A 24,406-nucleotide genomic window follows, 5' to 3' on the forward strand; every position below is an offset into this window, starting at 1 on the left:
AAAGAAAGAAAGAAAGAAAGAAAGAAAGAAAGAAAGAAAGAAAGAAAAAAAGAAAGAAAGAAAGAAAGAAAGAAAAAGAAAGAAAACATGTGAACCCCACAACTTGTGAATGCTAGAACTCATGAATTCCTGCAAAAGGAGGGGGAGGAGCTAATGACCATATATAAGGAGAATTTCCAGGCTAGAGACAGCAGAACTGAGGATTCTTGTAGTGACAGAGTCAAGGAGAAAACTGGTGGTATGCCAGTACTCTGTTTGTCTGCTCTGTCTGTGTTGATGTTTGTCATACTTTGTTCAAAAGTCCTGGGACCTTACTGGAAGCCCTGAAAGAGGATTTTCTGGTTGTATATTTACCCAAGTCCTGGAGGAGGGTTTTGGAGGTCCTGGAACTTTACTGATGATTTGTGCTGACCTCTTAGACCTTGTTTGTGGGTCTGTGTTGATTTCTATGTTAATGATTTGTGTTGAGTTCTCAGACCTTGTTGGTGGGTCTGAGTTTATTTCACAAGCAGATAGTGAATTGTTGATGGTGCTGGCAATGTTATGAGTATTATTGTGTCTCTGTCAAACTTTGTCTTCCCAGAAACAGGAACTGTTAAGGACTTGAGGTGGACTGGCCACCGTGAACTTCAATATGGAATGGGAACTGGAAAAAGGACTGGACAAGGAGCTGGACAAGGAACTGGGAGCTGCCTGCCTTTGAACCCAGGTCACAGTTGGAGTTGGGACCATGGAAGAGGAACCATGGAAGCTGAGAGCCAGCCTTGAGTCAAGCTGAAAGAAGATTTTACTGTGTACTGTGTACTGACTGAGAAGATTATGATTTATTGTGACCTAGGGGTGGAAAACTTTGACTTTTGTACTTTGTGACTGAATTAAGGATTTTTTGATTGACTAAATGATTGTGCTTTGTTGAAAACTATGTGACCACTTTGGTGAAAACTATGTGGTCATTTTAGTGATGAGTTGCTGAGTTGTGACATGGTGAATGCTGTATTTTGATTGTCTGTGATAAGTTGTAACATTCTGAATGCTACACTTTGATTTTCTATGAATGTTTTACTCTGATTTGTTATTGAATAGAGAGTTCACTATACTATGTAATCTGAACCTTGAAAGCTGTTCACAGCTGCAATCCTCTGGAAAGCTGCTCATGCATGGCTTTACAATCAGGCACTCTACTAAGCATTGAGGATATAACGAAAGGCAAAAATTGGTCTCTGTCTTCAAGGAACTTACATTTTAATGGGGGAAAGAACATATAAAAAACTAGGTATATGCAAGATAGATATGGTATAATGGTAGATATTTTCTTCTAACAGTAAAATAAATGGGAGGTAATCTCAGAGGAAAGACACTAGAAGTGAGATTGGAAGGAAGGGGAAGAGCAATGATGGCAAAGGCCTCTAATAAGAAGATGGGATTGAGTCTTGGAGGAAGCCAGGGAAGTAAGGAGGTAGAGGTGAGGAGGGAAAGCATTCTAGATATGGAGGCTTGCCAACATAGAGTTGGAGAACAGCCAGAAGACTAACATATCTGGAACAACAACACTGTGTGTTGTCCCCATGTGCGCTTGTTAGCATTTTTATGATGTGAACAGTGACCACCACATCTGTGGTCCCAGGAAAATACATCATATATTCAACCATTAGTCATTTTTCAGCATATTTCTAATCCCAAAATGACTTCCCTCTTCTATCCCAGAAGCTGTTGAACTGTCATCCCCAAATGGCCAGTTGGCACATGCTCAAAGAATGCAAAATAATATTAAATTTAGACTAAGGAAAACATAATTAGCAAGGTAAATCTGCTATCCCCCATTACCTGCCCCCCCCCCAATCACAGTGATTCCAATGTTGAATATAAATGATTTTTATAAAAAAACCTGTTGCTTCCAGAGTAAGGTAGCATGGCATAGCAAATAGAATTTGGAGTGCAGGTTCAAATTCTAACTTTGATACTTACTAACTGTGTAACCTAGGACAAGTCATGACCCGTATGTGCCTCAGGTAGCTTCCCAGGACTTCTATAGAATGAGTCATGGTCTATCAGTGGGAGATTCCTATTCTGAAAAGCAACCAAGTGTCATACCAAATTGGGTGTTGGATTTCAAGGTGGAAAAACCTGAGTTCTAATCCTGCCTTAGACTCTTACTATAGTGAAACCCTGGTCTTCCTGACTCCATGTCCAGTATTCTAACCATTGCATTGCCCACCTGCCATAACTAGCTAATACTTGCTGCTTCCAGGATAGTCTGCGCATAGTGTATTTAAGGCATCACACCAAGTAGGAGAAGCAGCCAAATGCAGAGCAGTGGGTTAGGAAGACTTCCAATGGTCCCTGGGGAAAGGGGTACACTTACCTGTGTTTGGGAAGGCTTAAAAGCAGAGTCAAAACCATACTGTAGAGAATCTAGGAAGGGCTGGATCTTGTAGAGGCCATGAGTTGTTTGGCTGGAACGGAAAGCCACCACATGGAAGTATTTGAGGATCTTCTCAAAGCGGGACTGGCTCATGACGAGGGCAATGCTTTTGTTACTGTAGAAGCCGCTGCTCCAGATGCTGAGAACAGATTCGCAGTGGTAGATGCTTGTGGAAATCATGTAACCCAGGAAAGCCTTCATCTCAGTCAGGGTCACTTCTGCCCAGGCCCCATCACTCCCAAACCTCTCCTGATACTTCTTGGCATACATGTTTGTCTGCACCACCATGTTTTTAAGAACATTGTCAGGGACAAAGAGCTGGAAGAAGTCCATGGCACTGGAACTGGGGGGCATCTTTCGGGTTGGACCTAAACCCACAAAAAAGAGGAGGATTACTTATTACTGCTATCTGTAAACTTCATGATAACAACCATAACAAACAGGAAACCTAGAAATTCAAAGGATCATAGGCTCATAGATTTTGAACCAGAAGAGACCCAAGAGATCATTTAATCCAACCCCTTCATTTTACAAGTAAGAGTTGGATTCAGTCAATCACTCCTCCTCCACTTAAAATAGCTAATAAGATACTCTAGTCTTGATACTCTTATCAAGTGAGAACATTTATATTAAATCAATCAAATAAATGTTCATCCTGTCATATAAGCCTGTGGGTCCCCTACAAAATGACAAAACAGTCACCCCTTGAGAGGGAATGGCTTGGGTGAAGGGAAGAAGGAGAAAGAGCTTCTGTCTTTCCCTTTTCTATCTTGACCAGGGCATGACCTTGTAAGCTTTAAGAGTCTTGGAAGATTTAGAATTCTCATCAGTATCCTCAGAAGAGCAATGACTGGTGGCAGTGTCTTTAGCATCAGAAGCCAAGGAAAAACAAGATACACTAAGTGGAAAGCAGCTTCAGAACTCAACAAGGAGCTGAGCAGAAAGACACACCAAAACTAAGGAGAACATTGTGAAGAATCCAACAAAAGGACTTCCAGGAGTTGTGAGTTTGCCACATACTCTGACCTTGAACTCACTTTCCCTTGTACCCTGAACATACTTATGAAAGACTATGTCACCAATTTTGGTGGGAGGGAAAATATTTTGTACCAATTATTTTTACTAAACCACATTACTAAATACCCTGAACTAAAAGCTAAATCTGACTGGATAATTGATATCAACTAATAATCAAGAAACATTTATTAAGCACTTACTATGTGCCAGGTACTATGCTAAGTGCTGGGGACACAAAAAGAGGCAAGATATAGTCCTTGTTCTCAAAGAACTTACAATCTAATGAGGAAAATGGCTTGCAAAATAAACATAGACAAAGCAAGCTATATGCAGGATAAATAGGAGATAATCAACAGAGGGAAGGCACTAGAATTAAGAAGGGTTAGGGAAGGCTTCCTGTAGAAGGTGGGATTTTAGTTGGGACTTAAAGGAAGCCAGGTAGGACAGTAGTTGGCACTGAGGAAAGAGAATGTTCAGACATGAGGGATAGCCAGAAAAAAATGCTCAGAGAAATAGAGTGTCTTGTGCGTGGAAGAGCCAGGAGGCCAGTGTCACTGGATAGAAGAGTATATGGTGAGGAGTGAGACATAAGAAGACTGAAAAGGTAAGAAGGAGATGGGTTATGAAGGGCTTTGAATGCCAAGGAAAACATTTAAGAAGAAGACACTAGAGTTTATTGGGGGAGGGGGGAAGGAGTTACATGATAGGAAAATCACTTTGGTGGCTGAAAGGAGCACGGATTGGAATGAGGAGAGACTTGAGGCAGGCTGACTCACCAGCAGGCTATTGCAATAACCAAGGCATGAGGTGTTGAGGGCCTACACTAAAATAGTGGCAGTATCAGAGGAGAGAAGGGGGTGTATTCAAAAGATGTCGCAAAGAAGAAATCGACAGGCCTTGACAACAGCTTAGATATAAAGCATAAGAGACAGCGAGGAATCCAGGATGACTCCTAGGCTGTAAGCCTAAGGGACTAGAAGGATTGTATTTTTACAAAAGTAAATGACTAAAAATTCTCCAGTTCATCCCTTCTATCCAGCTCCTTATCCAAAAGAAAAAGGGTACCAGAATCCCAGATACCTGGTTTATCACTGAAGGAAGGTAAGTTATATAACATCTTACCTAAAACATACTTGGAAGCCAAAAGACTCAGAATCAGTGACCTTGTATTAATGGCTCAGTTCTTTCATTCCTTTCTCTTGACTTTTCTTATGATATTCTTTGCTTCATCCCATTTTCTCCCTTTCTTCCCAAACTCAGGACTTCCCTATCTGTTTTCTTCTAACTGACATACATTTCTTTCAAGTCTTGCTTCAAGACTCAACTCTGAGAAATTCATTCCAACTCTGCTGATCATCTTCAATCTAATTCAATTTGAAAAGTTATTAAGTATCCAAAATGGACATGGTGCTGTTTCATACAAAAATGAAAAACTATACCATCTCTGTCCTTAAGAAATTTATAATCTATTAGGTAGACTGAGACATAAACAACTACAATTTGGGGGGGGGGGTCAAAGGGTCAGGACCTGTGATTTCATTTTTTTTTTAAGAAATCAGGGTAAAGTAACTTGCTCAAGGTTATATGGCCAGTTATTTCTGGGTGTGGTGCTGAGTATCTGAGCCCAGGACTAGATCTCCAGGTCATCCTGACACTGGAGCCGGTGCTCTTACTCGCTGAGCCACCTGACTGCCCCTGTGTGATTTCATTTGTGTAGTGAGCTTGCAGCATGGAAACTCCCTCCAATAATGAAGACCAACAATTCATCTGTAATTAAAAATCTCAGAGAATCTCCTGGGGCACTGAGTTGTTAAATGACTTACTCAGAGTTACATGGCCTTTCAGAAGCAGGACTTAGACCCAAGTCCTTTCTGACTTCAAGGCTAGCTCTCTATGCCCTATGTGTTCTGGTATCTCTCAAATGAAATATGTTGGAAAATAATAACATGTAAAAGAATCACATGAAACCTATGCCCCACACCAAAAAATCTTTTCTCTGAACTTTGATGACCAGTGGTCATTAAACCTCTACTTGAAATTACTCAGAAGTTGGGGTGGCTAGGTGGTGCAGTGAATAGAGCACTGGCCCTGGAGTCAGGAGGACCTGGGTTCAGATCCAGCCTCAGACACTTAACACAAAAACTAGCTCTGTGACCCTGGGCAAGTCACTTAACCCCAATTGCCCTATCTGTCCCCCTCCAAAAAAGCAAAAAAAAAAAAAATTACTCAGAAGAGATCATAGAAAGTCGTGAGAGTTAAGAATACATCACTCACTTTCACCTGGGTGGGGCACCTGAGTGGAGCCTTGAAGGATGTCAATAGGTAGAGGTGGTGCAGGATGAGATGCTACTCAACAGTCAAAAAAAAGGAAGGAGGAGATTGGAGAGATAAGTAGTCCAGTTTGGCTATAGCAGAATATAGAAAAGAGAATTTTATGGAGTCAGGAAGAGAGACTTCAGCTAGAATATGAGAGACCATGAAGGCCAGGCTGAGAAGTTTATATTTTATTTAGTAAATAGCAGGGAGTTATGGAAAGCTTTTGAGCAGGGTAGTGACATAACCAGAAAATTATCTTGGCAGCAGTGCTACCACTTAAGTACTGCTGTCTTGTCAAACAGAACTCTAAGCTCCTGTAGGGATAGGTACAGATAGATAGGGATAGGTAGGGATAACATCCCTCTTTTTCTATAGGCATCTTCCTAGAGTACCCAGTGTAGCACTGAGCCCATAATAAGGGCTAAAATAAACACCTGTTGAATGGAAATTAAGCTGAATACATCTTGACATTTATGCATATTAAGAAATCATGTCCCGCTTTATAGAAATGAGACTACAGGGAAGTAAATCTTTCCATCTAAATTGCATTACTGGGGTATTAGATGTGTACAGGTTCAGTTGAGGACATTAGCTATGTCAATGCCATGACTATGTTAAGGACTTGGCATATTCTAGAGCCTAGATCCTTCCTGCAAAATTGCCCATGATTTCAGAACGATTTTCTAACCAACCTCTTGATGTACCTAATCCTACCATCTCCATTAATTGGGGAAATAATAGAAATATTGACCCCCAAGTGAAAAGAACAAGGTATGTGTTCATGATTGGGGGTGGGGAAAGGGCCTAAAAAGAAGGGGATATAAAAGGGAGACAATAATCCCACTTAAATATTCAACTATATTCTCAGGACCCTGCTAATATTTTCTAAATCAAAGCTTGGAGGATTCAAATGCCTTCTCCTATTGAGGCCTTTTCTGATCCTCACAACTGCCTCAACCTTCCCCACACCAGATTTCCTTGTATTTATTTGCATATACTTCTGTGTGTGTGTACCATCTCCCTCAAGAAAGTATAAACTCCCTTTTAAAATCCTTTTTTAAAGTTCTTTTTTCATTGTATCCCCAGTGCCTAACACATGGTAGACACTTAATGAAATTAATCTTATTACTTTGCCTATTAAAGTAAGGAAGCAGGCTTTGACCACTGAGCTCCTATTTTCCCAGGTCCCTTCCCTTATAATATTCCCCAGATTCAACTACACAGATGAATGTTACCATCCAGCCTCCAGATTGTTGCTCAGTTATGTCCAACTCTTTATGATTCCATTTGGGGTTTTCTTGACAGAGATACAAGAGTGGTTTGCTATTTCCTTCTCTAGCTTATTTTACAGATGAGGAAATTAAGGTGCATGCGGTTAAGTGACTTCCCAGGGTCACACTTCTCGTAAAGTGTCCAAAGTCAGATTTGAACTCAGGGAGATGAATCTTCCTATTTCCAAGCCCAGCATTCTATCCACTGTGCTACCTAGCTGCACTGAATAGTCTCTTACCATGGACAAAAATAATTTTTAATGTATCACCAATGATTTTCTGGAGGCATGTTTAATGTCTAATAGTTACTGATCCAATAAATCTTTATGGGTGGAGGAAGGGGGGGGGTCTCCTTATTCAAAACTATCTCTAAACAAATGCAATTTTTCAAGTTCATGCAGTAATTCAAATTAGTTTAACACACTATGGATTAGTTAACATAGTAACTCCTACATAAATCAGTCCAGGAGTGTTCTGGAGTCAACCAGAACTGGTTTGTTAAAGTTGACTGTTACATTTTCAATGAGAGCCCTGACACGGGATCAGAAAACACTACAAATCGGGGCCTGACTTATTGTTTTGTTGTCTAGACTTAAGGAAGCAATGGAGAGAATGTTAATAACAAAAATTAAATTTAAAAGTATGTTGTGTGCAAATTTTCCTTTCAGAGAGTCAGTTGTTAAACATTTTCCAGCAATCCCAAATCAGTCCCTCTTAAAGATTTGAAAAATCTATATCTTTGAGCATCATAAGCATCTTTCCCCTATATCTTGTTTCCTATTAATTGATAATCTCTCTCACGAAAAGTTTTGCTAAGCAAAGATAAGTTTCAGATTTGTTTCTAATTCACAGCTTAGAGGATGCTAGCTTTAGACCTGGAAGGGACCTTAAAAATCATCTAATCCATAAACCCAAAAGACCACAGCTTCTGGGATAAGAATTCACTATTTGACAAAAACTGCTGGGAAAACTGAAAAACAGTATGGCAGAAACTGGGCATAGACCAACATTTTACACCATTTACCAAGATAAAGTCGAAATGGGTACATGATTTAGATATAAAGGCTGATACCATAAGCAAATTGGGAGAGCATGGAATAGCTTATCTGTCAGATTTATGGAGAATGGAAGAATTTATGACCAAACAAGAGGTAGAGAACGCTAAGAAGTACAAAATGGACAATTTTGATTACACTAAATTGAAAAGTTTTTGCACAAAGCTAATACAACCAAGATTAGGAGGGAAACAGAAAACTGGGAAAGAATTTTTACAACCAGGAGTCTCTGATGAAAGTCTCATTTCTAAAATATGTAGAGAACTGCATAAAATTTATAAAAATACAAGTCATTCCCCAATGGTCAAAGAATATGAACAGGCAGTTTTCAGATGAAGAAATTAAATCTATAATCATATGAAAAAAAAATCTAAATCACTATTGATTAGAGACATGCAAATCAAAACAACTCTTAGGTACCACATCACACCCATCAGATTGGTTAACATAACAAAATAGGAAAATTATAAATGCTGGAGAAGATGTGGGAAAATTGAAACACTAATACATTGTTGGTGGAGTTGTGAACTGATCCAACCATTCTGGAGAATAATTTGGAACTATTCCCAAAAGGCTATAAAAATTTTGACCTTTGACCCAGAAATATCACTTCTTGGGTTGCAGCCCAAATTCATCATAAAAATGGGAAAAGGACCCAGATGTACAAAAAAATATTTATAGCAGGTTTTTTTTGTGGTAGCAAAGAATTGGAAATCAAGGGGATGCTCATCAATTGGGGAATGGCTGAACAAGACATGGTATATGAATGCAATGGAATACTATTGTGCTATAAGAAATGACTTCAGAAAAACATGGAAAGACTTCAATGAACTGATGCTGAGTGAAATGAGCAGAACCAGGAGAACACTGTACACAGTAATAACTGTATTGTGTGATGACTAACTTTGATAGACTTAGCCCTTCTCAGGAATGCAAAAATCTAAGACAATTCCAAAAAACTCATGATGGAAAATAGTATCTACATCCTGAGAAAGAACTATAGAGTCTGACTGTTGATTGAAGTATACTATTTGCTCTCTTTTTTGTTTGTTTTGTTTCTTATTTCTCATGGTTCCTTCCATTGACTCTAATTCTTCTTTACAACATTACTAATATGAAAATATGTTTGATATGAATGTTTACATAGGGCCTATGTCACAATATATATACACAAGATATATTGTGACATAGGGCCTATGTCACAATACCTATACACACTATCTTGGGAAGGGGGAAGGAGGAAGGTGGAAAATTTTAAAACTCAAAAGATTATGAAAGTGAATGTTGAAAATTTAAAATAAATAAATTTTTAAAAATAAACAAAGTTTGGGGGTAAAAAAAGAAATTATCTAATCCAATCTAAGTCCTACCTCCAGCCTATTTTACAGATGAAGAAACTAAGACCTAGACAGGTCAAGTTACTTGTCCAGAGTGGTACGGTAGGTACCATATGGGTAGTGAATAGTAGAACTAGGATTCAAATACAAATAGCTTGACTGCAAATTCAATATTCTTTCCACTTTACAAATAAGTAAAATCCAAGTTCATTTTATTTCACATATTATGGAAGAAAATATCATAAAGAAGCATCTTATTCATTTTCACCAAGTAAAAGGTAGAGTTAGCAATAACTGAACTAAGGAAGAATTGACTCGAGACACAAAATTACATTTAAAATAACAACAGTAACAACAACAGTTCTGTATCTGGAGAAAATTCTTACTGGTAGACCATTAGCAAACTACTCATAAAGTTATATTAAAGGACCTGCTTTCTTCCTTGAACTTAACGGTCCATGGCTCCCTTCAGCCTAAGTCATTCAAATTTCCCTTTACATCCTAAGTTCTTGCTAAAGCATTAAATCACAGGCAGATGAAATCATACATTATTTAGGGCTAGACTTTAAAGAAAGAAGAAAAACAGAATTTTTCCTGCTACATCATGCTAAGTTAACAAAACAGAACAGAGAATAAATATTTGTGATTAAAGTAATTTTGTCTCTCTAGCCATTTCAAAATGAATTAATACACTGATTTGCACACAGCACTTGGCAGTTACCATTCAGGAGCTTCAATCAATCAAGGATGCCAGGTAGGTGTGGATACAAATCTATCACTTTAAGAGGAAAAAAGAACCAATCTTTTGAATGCATGCAATCCACACTGGCCATGCTTTAACATGGTTGATCTGTTAAGGAGATTCCACCTTTAAGAAAGATGTGGGAACCAGAGCAAATCATATACCCTTCTCCCCTCCTCATTGCCTCTACATTTTGATGTAGTTGAAATTTAGTTGCAAAGAATACCAAGGGCTACTTCCAAGAGAAAAAGGAGATTCACAGCAGTTAACAAACAGCCTTCAGGGAATAGAGGGGTAGGGTATGTGTGGAATGTGAATTGGATTCAGAATCAGAGGACCTGAATGTGAATCCTTGTTTTGTTATTTATAAATCTGCCAGTTTTTGAATACACCACCTCACTTCTCTCTGATTCAGTTTCTTCTCTTGTAAAATGAGGAACCTCTGAAAAGAATTTCACTTTTCCCTTGTTGTTCAGTCATGTCCAATTCTTTGTGACCCCAAATTGGGGTTTTCTTAGCAAAAAAAGATACTAGAGAAGTTTGTCATTACCTTCTCTAGATCATTTTACATATGAAGAAACTGAGGCAAACAGGGATAAGTGACTTGCCCAGGGTTACACAGCTAGTGTCTGAGGCAGGATTTGAACTCAGCAAGATGTCTTCCTGCCTCCTTTGGGGGCATTCTATCCCCTGTGTCACCTAACTTTTTCCTTATTGTGCTAGTAATGAACTCTTCTTTTCTAGCAGGAATTTAGGGCTTATAGAAGGAGAATTAGGGGAAAGGAGGAAGACTAGGGTCTGGTTCTTGTTTGGATGGCTTTAGTTATGCTCCCATATTTCTTTTTTTTTTTTAAGCAATCGGGGTTAAGTAACTTGCTCAAGGTTACACAGCCAGTTATTTCTGGGTCGCCCCTATGCTCCCACATTTCTTATGCAAGAATGGGATAATACTTCCCAAGTACTGCTGTAGGACTTTCCTTCCTATTCTCTGATGCAATCATTTATTAGGTGACTGCTATTTGCCAGGTGTTGGGCTAAGAGCTAGGGATACAGAAAAAAAGGCACCATACTACCTCAGGCCTCTCCTTCTATTCCTCCTTCACCCTCAACCCCTCACTTAAAAAAGAAAATACAATGAAGTGAGAGTTATGAATGGAACTATTTTACTAGGTCCCTTTTGACACTTCACCAAAGGTTCAACAATCCTGGGGATCCAACTTGTATATGTCATATGATCTTTATGCTATATATCTTTATCTCCATTTGGAAGGGAGGGAGGTAATTTCTTTATCCCCTGAATGTCCAAGTCACTCTCATGACACCAAGCAGCGACTTAAAGATGTGTTGAATGAATGTAGCATTCAGTATAAACTGCTGTCCTGTTGGTGTATATTGGTATCCACTTTGTGAGAGACCAGGATCAAAGGAAGGACCTTTTAAATGAATTATCCGGCTCTCAACTAAACCAGAGCAAGGATAATAATTACAACTAGAACATTCTGCACCATAACAGAAACACTCTTTGCCATCTGAACACCTCCAGTCACATTCCATAAACGGGTGATGAGGAAAATAGCTTATTAAAATGTTCTGAGAGCCAGCTGCAGCTGCTCCATATCCTCAGCTATAGACCAATCAACATTTCCTTTTTTTTCTTTTCTGGATAGTGTTGAGGGAGAACAAGTTATCTCTTTGCGAACACCTGAGGCCTGTGTTTTGTTGGTAACATTCCACTAATGAGCCAGACCTTTCAGACACTGCCTTCTCATCTCCAACTTCATGGCCAATGACTAATAAGTAACACAAGGGATCATAGTGAATATGGTGCAGAACTGGGATTTGAACCCAGGTTCTTTCCCTTCAAATCCATCACTCTTTCTGCTGCACCATGTTATCATATGCATTGGACTACCAATGTGTTGAGGCTCATTCTCAAATCAAAACAAGAATTAGAAGCAGATGTGTGTCTCTCTGGGGGAAAAATTACCAATAATACAATTTTAAGTTTAATCTGAATTTTTACTTTCTTAAGTCTAGACAATCATCAAAATAATAAAACAGAACAATAAAATAAAGCTCTGATTTGTAGCATTTGCTTGCTTCTGAGGTGTAAATACTTACACTCAAAATTCAACAATAGGCTCTCAAAAGCTAGCAGGAGGTAGCTTTAGTACATGCCAGTTTTGGGTCTCCTAAAACACCACATTGAGCATGATGCATGGGGCTTATAGTTCTTTATAATAAAGGATAATTCTGACACTTTACTCTTCTTCTTCTCATACCTGCTTCCTACATCTGACATTCCTTTTCATAAAAATAACAAAGTCTCGGGGGCGGCTAGGTGGCGCAGTGAGTAAAGCACTGGTCCTGGAGTCGGGAGGACCCGGGTTCGGTTCCGGCCTCAGACATTTAACATTCACACAAAAAAAAAAAAAACTAGCCATGTAACCTTTGGTAAGTTACTTAACCCCAATTGCCCTCAAAAAAGGCAAAAAAAAAACCAAAGTCTAGATTAATATTGTTCTCACATCATCTTTCCACAAAAAAAAAAATCTGAAGCTTACAGAAACTCCACAGTTAGCTAGGTCATAGGAAGTTTAAATGATGAAGATTTGCTTAAAGATTCCAATCATGGCTTGAGCAATAGCTGAAAGGATCAGTTACAATCCTTCCATGCAACAAGTATTTCTTAAACACCTATTACATGTATGGCACTATACTAGGTGCTAGAGATGCAAAGGCAACTGCTCCCCACTCCCTGTCCCCAAATAGCTGCTGCCCTCAGGTAACTTAATTCTAATATTTCCCAAAGACAATGTATCTAGGCATGTAGTAAATTCCATGTATTTATATAGAAAGATGACACCATTGACTTACTATCAATAAGGTGAATATTTTTGTTATTTTTTTCTAGCTAAGCCATTGTACTTACCCTAGCTACTCCTACTCTCCTGTCTTGTCTTCCTTACCAGCCGTGCTACTAATTACCTGTGTGATCTGAGGCAAATGACTTACCTTCTTTGAAGGTACTGAACTAGAGTCTGTAAGCAAGAAGATGGATGGCTACTGAAAAGCAGCTGCTTTACATCCCATTTCTGACACCAAGATGGCTCAGAGAATGTAATGCTTGACCTGGAGTCAGGAAGATCTGAGTTCAAATCTTACCTCAGACACTTAGTAGTTGTATGACTCTAACCATTTAACCTCTGTCTGCCTTAATCCACTGCAGAAGGAAATGGCAAACCACTCCAGCATTTTTGCCAAGAAAACCCCATGGACACTGTGGTCCATGGGGTCATGAAGCATCAGACACAACTCAACAACATTATTTTAAGACTTGACAAGGAAGCTACAGATTATGAGAAAATTGTCATGGTGTGTGCTAGCAAGCTGGACTTTTAAAAATTGTTTGCCACATGTGTGATTTCATCTGTGTAGGGAGTCCCCATGAAAGAAGTTCCTTCCACCAATGCAGATCAGCAGATGCTCTGCAACTTAGAACCTGAAGCACAGAGAAGTCAGTTGACTTGTACAGGGTTCCACAGACAATGTGTCAGAGTCAGGACTTGAACTTTCAGCCTCTAAGACTGGCTCTTTATCCACTATACCATGCTGCTGCAGCAAGCTAAATTATTCACATGAACTACAAACTATATTAGGACTCAGTGACCAATGAAAATAGTAAAGCTAATTAAATTCCCCAGGAATTGAATACCTAACTTTGGCCTGCTCTATTCAATGAAGGCATGCTCTCACATACACAGAGAAGCATTAACTTTTATATACATGTATACATGACATACCCTTAAAAAAAACCCAAACATCTGACTTTTTAAAGAAATGGACCATGTTACAAACATATCTATATGTATCTAAAGATCCTAAAAATCCAGAAACACAGAAATAGACAGTTTATTTCACTTGGCAGCTTATATTTCATGTGAGACATCCAATTCTAGCTCCTGTCAAATACATATAATGACATTCCCTGAAGAATCTGGGGAATAGCAGCTCAACAGAGTTAGTGCTACCCACATTCCTACTACAGAGTTGTTGATGGGGGCAGCATCATAAATAAATGACTGCAGAGGATTGTGCCAAAGTGCTACATAAATACTCCATGCCTACACTCATCATTAGTCCTGTGCTGGGCATCCCATTTGCCATTAGTTCAGCACTCAGTACAAACCCTCTCAGAGATCCAAACCCATTTCATGTGATTTCTGCCTCTATTTAGGAAGACACTATTTGCTTTCTAGCATAGAGACAAGCTGCCCTTTAGACTTTGTTATTGAACAGAAATCAGATCATGCTAATGCATATAAAAAAAAGGCTATGCAATTTTAGACCTTCATGCTAGATTCAACCTCTGACCTGAATTCTTTTTTTTAATGCTTTATTAACTTCTGATTTACATCATTCGTTTCCACCAGATTTTGAGTTACAAATTTTCTCCCTGTTTTTCCCCTACCCACTGCCCCAAAATAGCAGTCCCACAGGATATCCCCTCCTCTAATCTGCTCTCTCCCATATTTTTTCCCATACCCCTTTCGACTTTTCCAGTGGGTCTCTATGCCTCAGTGCCTTTATACCTTATTTCCCAATTACATGTAAGATGGTCTGACCTGAATTCTTAAATTCTTAGATTGGTATGCTGACTTATGTCTATAGTTGCAAACATGAACCATGATTTTAATTATCTTTAGTGGCGAGATCAAAAAAAGGCTACAAGAGAGGAATTTTCTCCCTCTTTTTTAAAGGTCTGCTAATAATACCTATTTTATATATTATATACATAATATATAATGTATATTATAATTATATATTACTTTAGCTACTAGCTTATCATAATAGCTAATAATAATTATCATTTTGGGCATCTAGGTGGCACAGTAGATAGACTGCCTAGATTGGAGGCAGGAAGACATCTTCATGTGTTCAAATCTGGCCTCAGACACTTACTAGCTGTATCTAAAGTGACTCCGGGTGAGTCACTTAACCTTGTTTGCCTCAGTTTCTTCATCTACAAAATGAGCCAGAGAAGGAAATGGTAAACCCCTCCAGTATCTTTCTTGCTAAGAAAACCTCAAATGGGTTCACAAAGAGTCAGTCATGACTGAACCAGCTGAACAGCAACAATAATCACTCTAAAGTTAGCAAAGTGCTTTACAAATATTATCTCATTTGATCCTCCTAACAACCCTAGGAAGTAGATGCTACAATTATCACCATTTTATGGTTGAGAAAAGTTGAGCAGACAGAGGTTATATCACTTGCCTAGGGTGACACAGCTAGTTAAGTGTCTGAGGTCAAATTTGAACTCAGGTTTTCTGACTCCAGACCCAGTACTCTCTCCACTATGACATCGAACAGCTTTTATTATTCTGTGCACCACTCTTGTTTAGTGCAGATGGGTGCTTTTATGTCTACTTTTCTTCTTCTGAATCATCTGTTCTATATATACTGTTTTCTTTTTCTTAATTAGCCATAGCACAAAAATGAAATGGGATTTTATTATTGTTGGTGTTATCAAATGTTTTAAGACAGGAAATATAAATTTATTCAGTGATTTTTAAAGTAAATGAATCAAATGTTTTACTTTAAAAAAATAAAAAGTGACTTTTCTTTTTTAAAAAAAAATGTAAACCTTTTTTTTTTGGTTAAAGATCAGTGTGTTCCCCACCCTTAACATATAACAAAGTTCTTAATTCACTGAATATCCACATTTTCTGTTTTGGAGATAAAGAGTATTTAGAACTACAGATTTAATTTATTCTCATCACCCACCTAAAATGTGGGGTATAATACAGATACCTATCACTGTGAAAGGCAGAGTAATTTAATTGAAGCAACGTGGGTCTTATTCTTAGCTCTGTTCCTATCTAGTTACTGCTGTGGGTAAATCACAACTTCCCCAAACATCCATTTCCTCATCTTTCAAATGGAGAAAATATCTTCTCTATCTATAGCATGAAGCATTTATGAGGAAAATGAAAGAACAATTGCATAAAAAGCTAAAAATACCATATAAAGTATCACATTATTACAATGGAAAAGATAGATGCAGTAAAAGCAAGTTGACAATTAAAAATGTAAATTCTAATATCCTACTGAAATCATTATAAAGTGGGAAATGTGTTCCCATGTAAAAATGGGAAATAAAAGGAAAGAAATACCATTAAATGCTATATTATGAGTACTTGCCCATCTTCTGTGTCACCAATGAACCAGATGGCCAGTTATGAGACAGAAACTTTGGTGATTATAATTGATTTAATAGAAATGATTTATTGTTGTTATTATTATGAAGAAAGGTATACTATTCTTTCAAAGCCATTGTTTCTGATATGGAATAGCGTACATAAGTAAATACTTTTTGTATGTTCATTAGAAAAATATAGAAAAGGTAGGTTGATGCCATAGGCAGCTAGAAGGTGACCCATTTTAAGCAGTTCTCATTTCCTTCATTGTGACCTGTTTGGATAGTTCTCCCAGGGTAACTGTCTCCCATACTTTCTAAATTCATAGGAGTATAGAGCTACATATTGTAGAGACGGAGCTGGAAGGGACCTAAGAACGAATTGAGTTCCAGTCCCTCATTTTTCAGATAAAGAAACTGAAGCATGAGGAAATTAAGTGATTTGCCCAAGGTCTCATAAGTAGCATCAGAAACAGGCTTTAGACTCGGTTCCTCTAAAATCAAAGCCAGTTCTTTCCACTATATGTGGAAGATCTAATTTATTTTTAAAATATTGGTAATAAATATCATTTTATATTCTTACTGCTCAAACCTCACCTGTTTCTGCGGCTCTCCATCACTCTACACATTGCCAAGTTCAGTTACTCATTCATTAACACTGCACTTCAGAAAGACCATTGAACTTTTAGCAAAAAGACTTGGGTTTAAGATCCAGCTCCATCACTTACTAGCTGTATGTTCTTAGGCAAATTATAACTTTGCTAAACCTTAGTTTTCTTCTCCATAAAATAGGAAGAAACATAGCTGCCTTACTGCACAGAGTTGCAGTCAGGGTAAGTAAAATAACATGTGAAGGAATATGTATTCAATTTGACCAATATTTATTGAGGCTACTATGTGCTTCATGGTGCTAAGTGCACACTCATGTACACAAATGACCAAAATTCATGTTAAAATGAGGAAAGTGCATGAACAAGATCAAACTGAGTAACACAAAAAGTCTGGGGAAAGGAAATCAGGAAATGTCACTGGGAGGAGGTGCTATCTGAATGAGACTTAAAGAAATGGAGATTGTAAAGGCCTCCATGATTATAAGGTGATTTAGACCCTAACGTCTTACCTCTGGGCTTGTTCTCTTTGCCCCCACCATCTGATTCTGCCTCAGTTCCTCCCATATCCCCTAGACTTGAGGGTTAGACCTATATTCAAACACAACCCTTCTGCCTACGTATCCCTTCCAGTTTGTTGATGAATTGATAAGTTAACTGCCTTAAAGGAATGAAAATCTTAACCCAGGAGTGCTTAATCTTTTTGTGTGTATCATAGATCCCTTTGGTGAAACTTATAATAATGGTTTCAAATGCATAAAATAACGGAGGGTTACCAAGGAAACCAATCATATTGAAATATAGTTATCCAGGGCGGCTAGGTGGCACAGTGAATGGAGCACCAGCCCTGGAGTCAGGAGGACCTGAGTTCAAATTCAGCCTCAGACACGAAATACAAAAAACTAGCCCTGTGATCTTGGGCAAGTCACTTAACCCCGATTGCCCTCCTCCCCCCCTCCAAAAAGCAAAACAAAACAAAGAAATATAGTTATCCAAAAACATTTTTTTTTAAGTTCACAGACCCTATGTTAAGACTCCCAGCTCTTACCCAATTGCCATTTTCACATTGGGTTGACCCAGGATTGCAGGAAAGAAAGGCCTGAGGCAGCAATGTATTTTAGAAAGAGTATTGAATTTTAAAAACCTGTCCTCAAACCCTAGTTCAGCAACTTTTTGCCTGTATGACACAGGACAAATCTCTTACTTTCTCTGGTTCTCAGTTTCCTTATATGTAGACTGAGAGGATTTTACTAGATGACCTCTACACTTTAAATCTATGCTCCCATGACCTTACATAGAGAAAGCTTTTCATTCCGTAGGAGGGCTCAGCCTGCTGCCACCACAGTGAATTGTACTCAAATGATATACCCCAGCCCTGTAAGGGCTAATGAGACTTTTTCCTAATTCAGGTGTCATGCTGCTCCAAGGGAACCACCCCTGGCAAGCTTTAGCAACTGCATTTCTATGATGCCAGTCTAGGAAGCAGCAAACATAAAGCCATCATTACTGAAAAAGTTCCACTATTTGGCATTCCACTTCCTTCTGACAAATCTAATTACCTGGGTTAGATTGGATTGTGGACATGTTTAGAAAGCAGTTGCTTTCTGTTTCTGTTCCCCACCCCCCTCAGATTCCCTTCCTTGTGTTACTCAACTAGAAAGGTCAATTGCAAAGCACATACACGACTATTCATGATCGGCACACATAAAGCCAACAAACAGAAGTGACTAATCAAAATTGAAAGCTATTATAAGACACAAAACTCTGTAAATTATACCTAACAAATGCATGATAAACACCTTCCCACCAGTGACTCACTAATGTGCTCTGATTTCATAATAAATAACTTTGCTCCTTGGAGAAAAGGTATCATCTAAACACTATGTATTATTACACTAGAGGCAACCCTCCCCCCACTGCCTCCTATCTCAAATGGGAGTTCTCCAAATTGGGGTGAACATAAGGCATAAGGCAAGTAAGTCATCTAATAAATCCTAATCATTTCACATATTGCTCAGAGAAATGGGGTTGTCCTCTGTTAACATTGGCTAAGTGGCAAAGAAAACGATGAATATTTTACTCTTCCGACTCCCACTTTCAAAGGGATCCTTTGGTTTTTCTTTTAGTAGTACTGACGCAGAGATTGGGTAGAAGAGATTAATTTACTAGATTGGTACCTAGCAAAACTGTGCATCAGGAAGAGCTTTTCTAAGGCTGGCCACACCCCCGTCAACCTCCTAACAGAGTCTTATCATTCCTCCAGCCTCATCCTTCTTCCTTGTAGATGCACATCCTATGGGTAGCAGAAGCATCTAGTAGAAAGAAGACAGGGCCAGAGGAGTTGAGCTTAATACCATCTAGCATTTTATTTACATAGCACTTTAGGGTTTGCAAAGTGCTTTCTCTATGTTTCATTTGATCCTTGAAAAAACCCTGTAAGGAAGGAGCTACTGTTATTTCTCAAGTGGGGAAACTGAGGCACAGAGTGGTTAAGAGACATGCCTAGGGTCACAGAGCTAATAAAGATCTAAGCAAACTTTGAACTCAGATTTTTCTGATTTCAAGCTCTATTCAGTCCCCTTGCTGCTTTGAACCCTGGATCCAAGGACACTTGCTATATGACCTCAGATAAAACATTTCAATTTTCTGAGCCTCTACTTCCTCTTCTGCAAAGTGAGGATAGTACCTGCTTTTAATAAGGAACAGTTTATGCTGTGTCTTATCACTTGTCCTTTCTGAGCTTTCCTGGTGACTAAGATCTTAGCTGAGAAGGTTTAAGGTGAAACTTCAAGAGACCAGAAGGTCCTTGAGACTCAAAGGAATAATGCTACAAAAAGGTAGAATAATGGGAGACAGGTTTAATGTCTAGGGGCTGGGGGGGAGGGGTAGGACAAAGAACCCTGGTACTTTGAGAAATATCCTTCCTGGGTGGTTTCAATGACCCCATGCAAATAGCTACTCACCCCAAGATATGAATAAATTATAATTTGATATGCAACTTCAAAAAGGTGGCCAGACTTCTGGCATTTATGTTTTAAAATGATATTTATCTTCAGAATTATTTTTTAATTTCCTTCTGTTCTTTCATTTACCTTATTCAGTTTTCCTTAGTTTTCCAAATGTAGATGGTACGTGTGTGTGTGTGTGTGTGTGTGTGTGTGTGTGTGTGTAGGGATATCAGAAGGATGAAGTGTGTAGCTTCAAGTAAAACAAAAAGGGACGATTTTAAGTTTATGTTAGCTGGGGTCCTTCAACCTTGTTCACCCAATTTTGTGGGAAGAAGATTGCACTGAGCACTAGAAGACCTTGATTCAAATCTTGGCTCTGTATTTGGTATCTATACCACCTTGGGCAAGTAACTTAACCTCTCTGGGTCTCAGTCTCCCCATCTCTAAAACAAGGGAGGGATAGACTAGATGATTTTCAAGCTGCCTATGAGTGTAAATTACTGAGAAATACCAAAATTCTTCGACGATTCTTGCAAGATACCTTTCTGTGTTTCAAAATCTCGAGGTAGTTAGAGTCTAATGTTTCCTTTTCTCCTCAAGTTAGGCTAACATCAGAGAAAGAGGAGGAGAGAATAGCAAAGACTACAAGTGAGATATTTCTTATGTATATATCTGTCCGTCCTAGATGATCTTAGCCTTTCTCAAGAACATTAACCCCAGTTTTAAATTCAATTATCCTCTACTCTCAAATCCCTCATTTTCTTGTACTATTCCCTATCATACTTTGTCAAACCCCACCTCTTTATATCTCCTACCATCCTACTCATGTGTCACTATATGGGGCTAGAGGAAACACGTAACAAATTTATGTAATCTAATCTGAGTTGAGCTCTCACTGCAAGCAAGGTAATCCTTTCACTACTCCCTAATTGATGCTCTCTCACATTTGCCACACCTGTTCCAAACCTCTTTTTTCTTCAAGCCTCCCTGTAATGGCAAGCAAGGAAGTAGTTAACACCTTGTTTCAGTTCATGATTCTATCAAGTATTAAGATCCAGAATTTGTGAATCCCACAACTTGTGAACCCTAGAACTTGTGAACTCCTGTAACACGAATGGGAGGAGCTAATGACCATATATAAGGAGAGACCCAGGCTGGAGAGAGCCCAACTGAGAAGGGAGCTCTTGTGGTGGAGAAGGAGAAAACTTGTGGCACTCTATGTTTGTCTGCTCTGTCTCTGTTGATGTTTGTTTGTGATACTTTCTACAGAAGCCCTGGGGCCTTACTGGAAGCCCTGAAAGAGGATTTTGTGGTTGTCTGTTTACAGAAGTCCTGGAGGGAGATTTTGGAAGTCCTGGGACTTTGCTGATGATTTGTATTGACCTCTTGGACCTTTTTTTGTGGGTCTGTGTTGATTTCTATACTGATGATTTGTGTTGAGTTCTCAGACCTTGTGGGTGGGTCTGAGTTGTTTTCACAGGCAGATAGTGAATTGATGATGGTGCCGGCAATGTGTATGTGTATTATTGTGGCTCTGTTAAGCTTTGTCTTCTCAGAAACAGGAAATCTGAAGAACTTGAAGTAGACTGGACGCTGTGAGCTTCAACATGGAATGGGAACTGGACAAGGACCTGGGAGCTGCCTGCCTTTGAACCCAGGTGATAGTTGTGTAGATTCAAGTAGGAGCTGGGACCATGGAAGAGGAACCATGGAAGCTGAGAGCCAGTCTCTAGTCAACATGAAAATATCTCTTCTTGGGTACTTGATGCTGACTGAGAAGATTACGATTTACTGTGACCTAGGGGTGGAGAACTTTGACCTTTGTACTTTGTGTCTATTAAGGAGACAAGCCTCCTTAGAGATGATTGAATTAAGGACTTACTGAATGATTGAGTTACTAAATGATTGTACTTTGGTGAAAATTATGTGGCTATTTTAGTGATAAGTTGTTATGTCATAACATTGTTAATGCTATACTTTGATTTCTGTAAATGTTGTGCCTTAATTTTACTGCTGAATAAATAGAGAGTTCACTATACTATGTAATCAGAGTATATATGAAGCTGTTCACAGCAGCAGTCCTCTGGAAAGCTGTTTGTGCTTGGCTTTACACTCCCCTACCAAGATGAGGACCTTGGCTTATATTTTACTAAGAAAATAGAGACCATTCACTGTAAGCTCGCTTTTCCCACATCTCATATTGCTTTGACATCACCCTCCTCCATATCCTCTTTTAGGCCAGGCTCTCATTAGGAGGTGACCTTTTTTATCACCCTTCTTCATATGATTGATTCTATCTCCTCTAGTCTTGAGTATATTTTTCTCTTCAAATCCCCTTAATACCTCCCCCAAGCCAGTCTTCAATCTCTCCCTAACTACTAGCTCCATCTCTTCTGCCTAAGAAAAGGTCCAAGCCTTCCCCATACACAAAAAAATCATGAACAGACCCCCAAATCCTTTCTAACTACTGCCCTTTATATCTCCATTCTCAGTCAGACCCATCTTTCTTGATTTCTCTACATCATTTACACTGTTGATTTTTTTTTCTCCTAAATAATCTCACCTCTCTGGGTTTTCCTGACACTGCTATCTCCTCACTTTCCCCCCCACTTCTCTAAGCCATTTGTAATCCCCGTTTCTATATCGTCATCACCATCATCAAAAACACCACTACCACCATTGTCATCCATATCCTATCCTCTAACTATGGATATATAAGCTGGCTCTTTTCTCTCATTATTTTTTATTACTTGGTAACCTCATCATCTCACATACTTTTCCTATCTTTATTTTCTTGATTCCTAGATATACGTGTGTATATGTATATATATGGAGAGATAGATGCCTACATACATAAATGCATATATATATATATGCATATACATATATATATATATCCAGCTCTAGTCTCTTATCTGAAATCTACTCTCCCATCACCAATCACCCAATGTGTTTTTCAAATTGGATGGCCCATAAATACTTTACTACAGAATTCATTTCCTATCCCCACCTACTTCCTATTTCTGTCAAGAGTGCTACCAGTCTTCCAGTTATCCAGGTTCACAATCTCAGTGACCATCAACTCCTCCCTCTCCCTTACTGCATGTACCTAATCGGCATTCAAATCAGGTCATTTCTACCTTCACAACATTTTTTGCCTTAGTTTCCCCACTAGTAAGTTGTAGTTACTACAAGTTAATAGTCTCCTCACTAGGGAGTTGCCACATTAGTTTAAGCCTCTATCTCTTCACATCTGGACCACTGCAGTAACTTCCTATTTGGTCCCCCTGCCATAAGTCTCCCCACTCCAGTCTATCCCCCACACAGCTTCCAAAGTGATATTCCAAAATCATAGGTATGACCATGTCACTTTTCCTCACTCAATACATTTCAATTGCTTCTTATTGCTACTAGGAATAAATAGAAACTCTTCCATTTGACATTTAAAGACACCTATAACCTTTCCCCAAAATACCTTTTTGAGCTTATCAGACATAACTCCTCATTATGTATTCTCTATTCCAATTAGATTGGCCTTCTCAATGCTTCTCATTCCACTACCCATCTCCGTACCTTTGCACAATCTGTCCCTGCTACCATCCTCAGCATGCCTGGAGTACATTCCTTCTTGACCATTCCCTCTTAAAATCCCTAGTTTTGGTTATGACTTAGCATAAGTGCCTCCTTCTGCATGAAGCTTTTCCTGCTTCCCATGGATGCTAATAATTTCCTCCCCATATCATATGGTTTCTGTTTTGTATTGTTGGAGGTACAACTCTAACGTCAGTACCCTCTTAGTTCAAGTTTGATGTTAGGATAAAATGAGGCACTCATAAGTCATTTAACATTTAACTCAAGAAGGTTTACTTTGCCCCAACACAACACAGCAAGGATATGCAACAATGATATAGTGATGCTTAGCTTCTTTGGAAAAGACCTCCTTCACCTCTATCTGGGAACTCATCTAGTCAGTGGGTCAGCAGGGTATGGCAAGTGGCATAGTCTTGGACTTCTAAGTCTAAGAGGCCCAGATTCCACATGGCTGGGATTTTTTATGCTCCTAGATATCAAAGAAACTATTTCAGGGAATCTAGGGTAAATTGGGTCCTAGGAACAGCTTTATTCTGGGCTTACCTCCTGTTAGTTGGAGGGATGGGGAAGGAAGTTGAAACCAGTCAGAACCCAGGGGCAGCTTTATCTTCTTTTAGGTAGAACTTTCTCATGCTGTAGGTGGGAGGGAAAAAGTTGTGTCTGGGCCTATTACATGTATGTGTGTATGTATGTATATATGTCTATACACACATATACATACATATATATGTATATACATCTATATATATACATATACACATTGTACATTGAGTACCCCCAATAAAATATAAGTCCTTGAGGATATGGACTTACAACTTTATTTTTGCATCCCCAGTGTCTGACACATAATATGTGCTTAACAAATATTTACTAATAGATTGCATTTATCATAAAAATGAT

The 24,406-nt window shown here is 38.8% G+C and overlaps 1 protein-coding gene across 1 annotated transcript in view; it reads right to left on the minus strand.

Moving 5' to 3' along the window:
* PGBD5 (piggyBac transposable element derived 5) overlaps positions 1 to 24,406 on the minus strand; it is a 169,448-nt gene that overhangs the window by 66,938 nt on the left and 78,104 nt on the right. The window contains exon 2 of the mRNA XM_069064892.1: positions 2,363 to 2,790. Within this exon, the coding sequence (XP_068920993.1) occupies positions 2,363 to 2,790 (428 nt within the window). The remainder of the gene's footprint in view (positions 1 to 2,362; positions 2,791 to 24,406) is intronic.

This window comes from Petaurus breviceps, unplaced genomic scaffold, assembly GCF_028583685.1.
Source record: "Petaurus breviceps papuanus isolate PSGF00001 unplaced genomic scaffold, PetGlider_PUasm1.0 90650, whole genome shotgun sequence".
Classification (NCBI taxonomy): domain Eukaryota; kingdom Metazoa; phylum Chordata; class Mammalia; order Diprotodontia; family Petauridae; genus Petaurus; species Petaurus breviceps.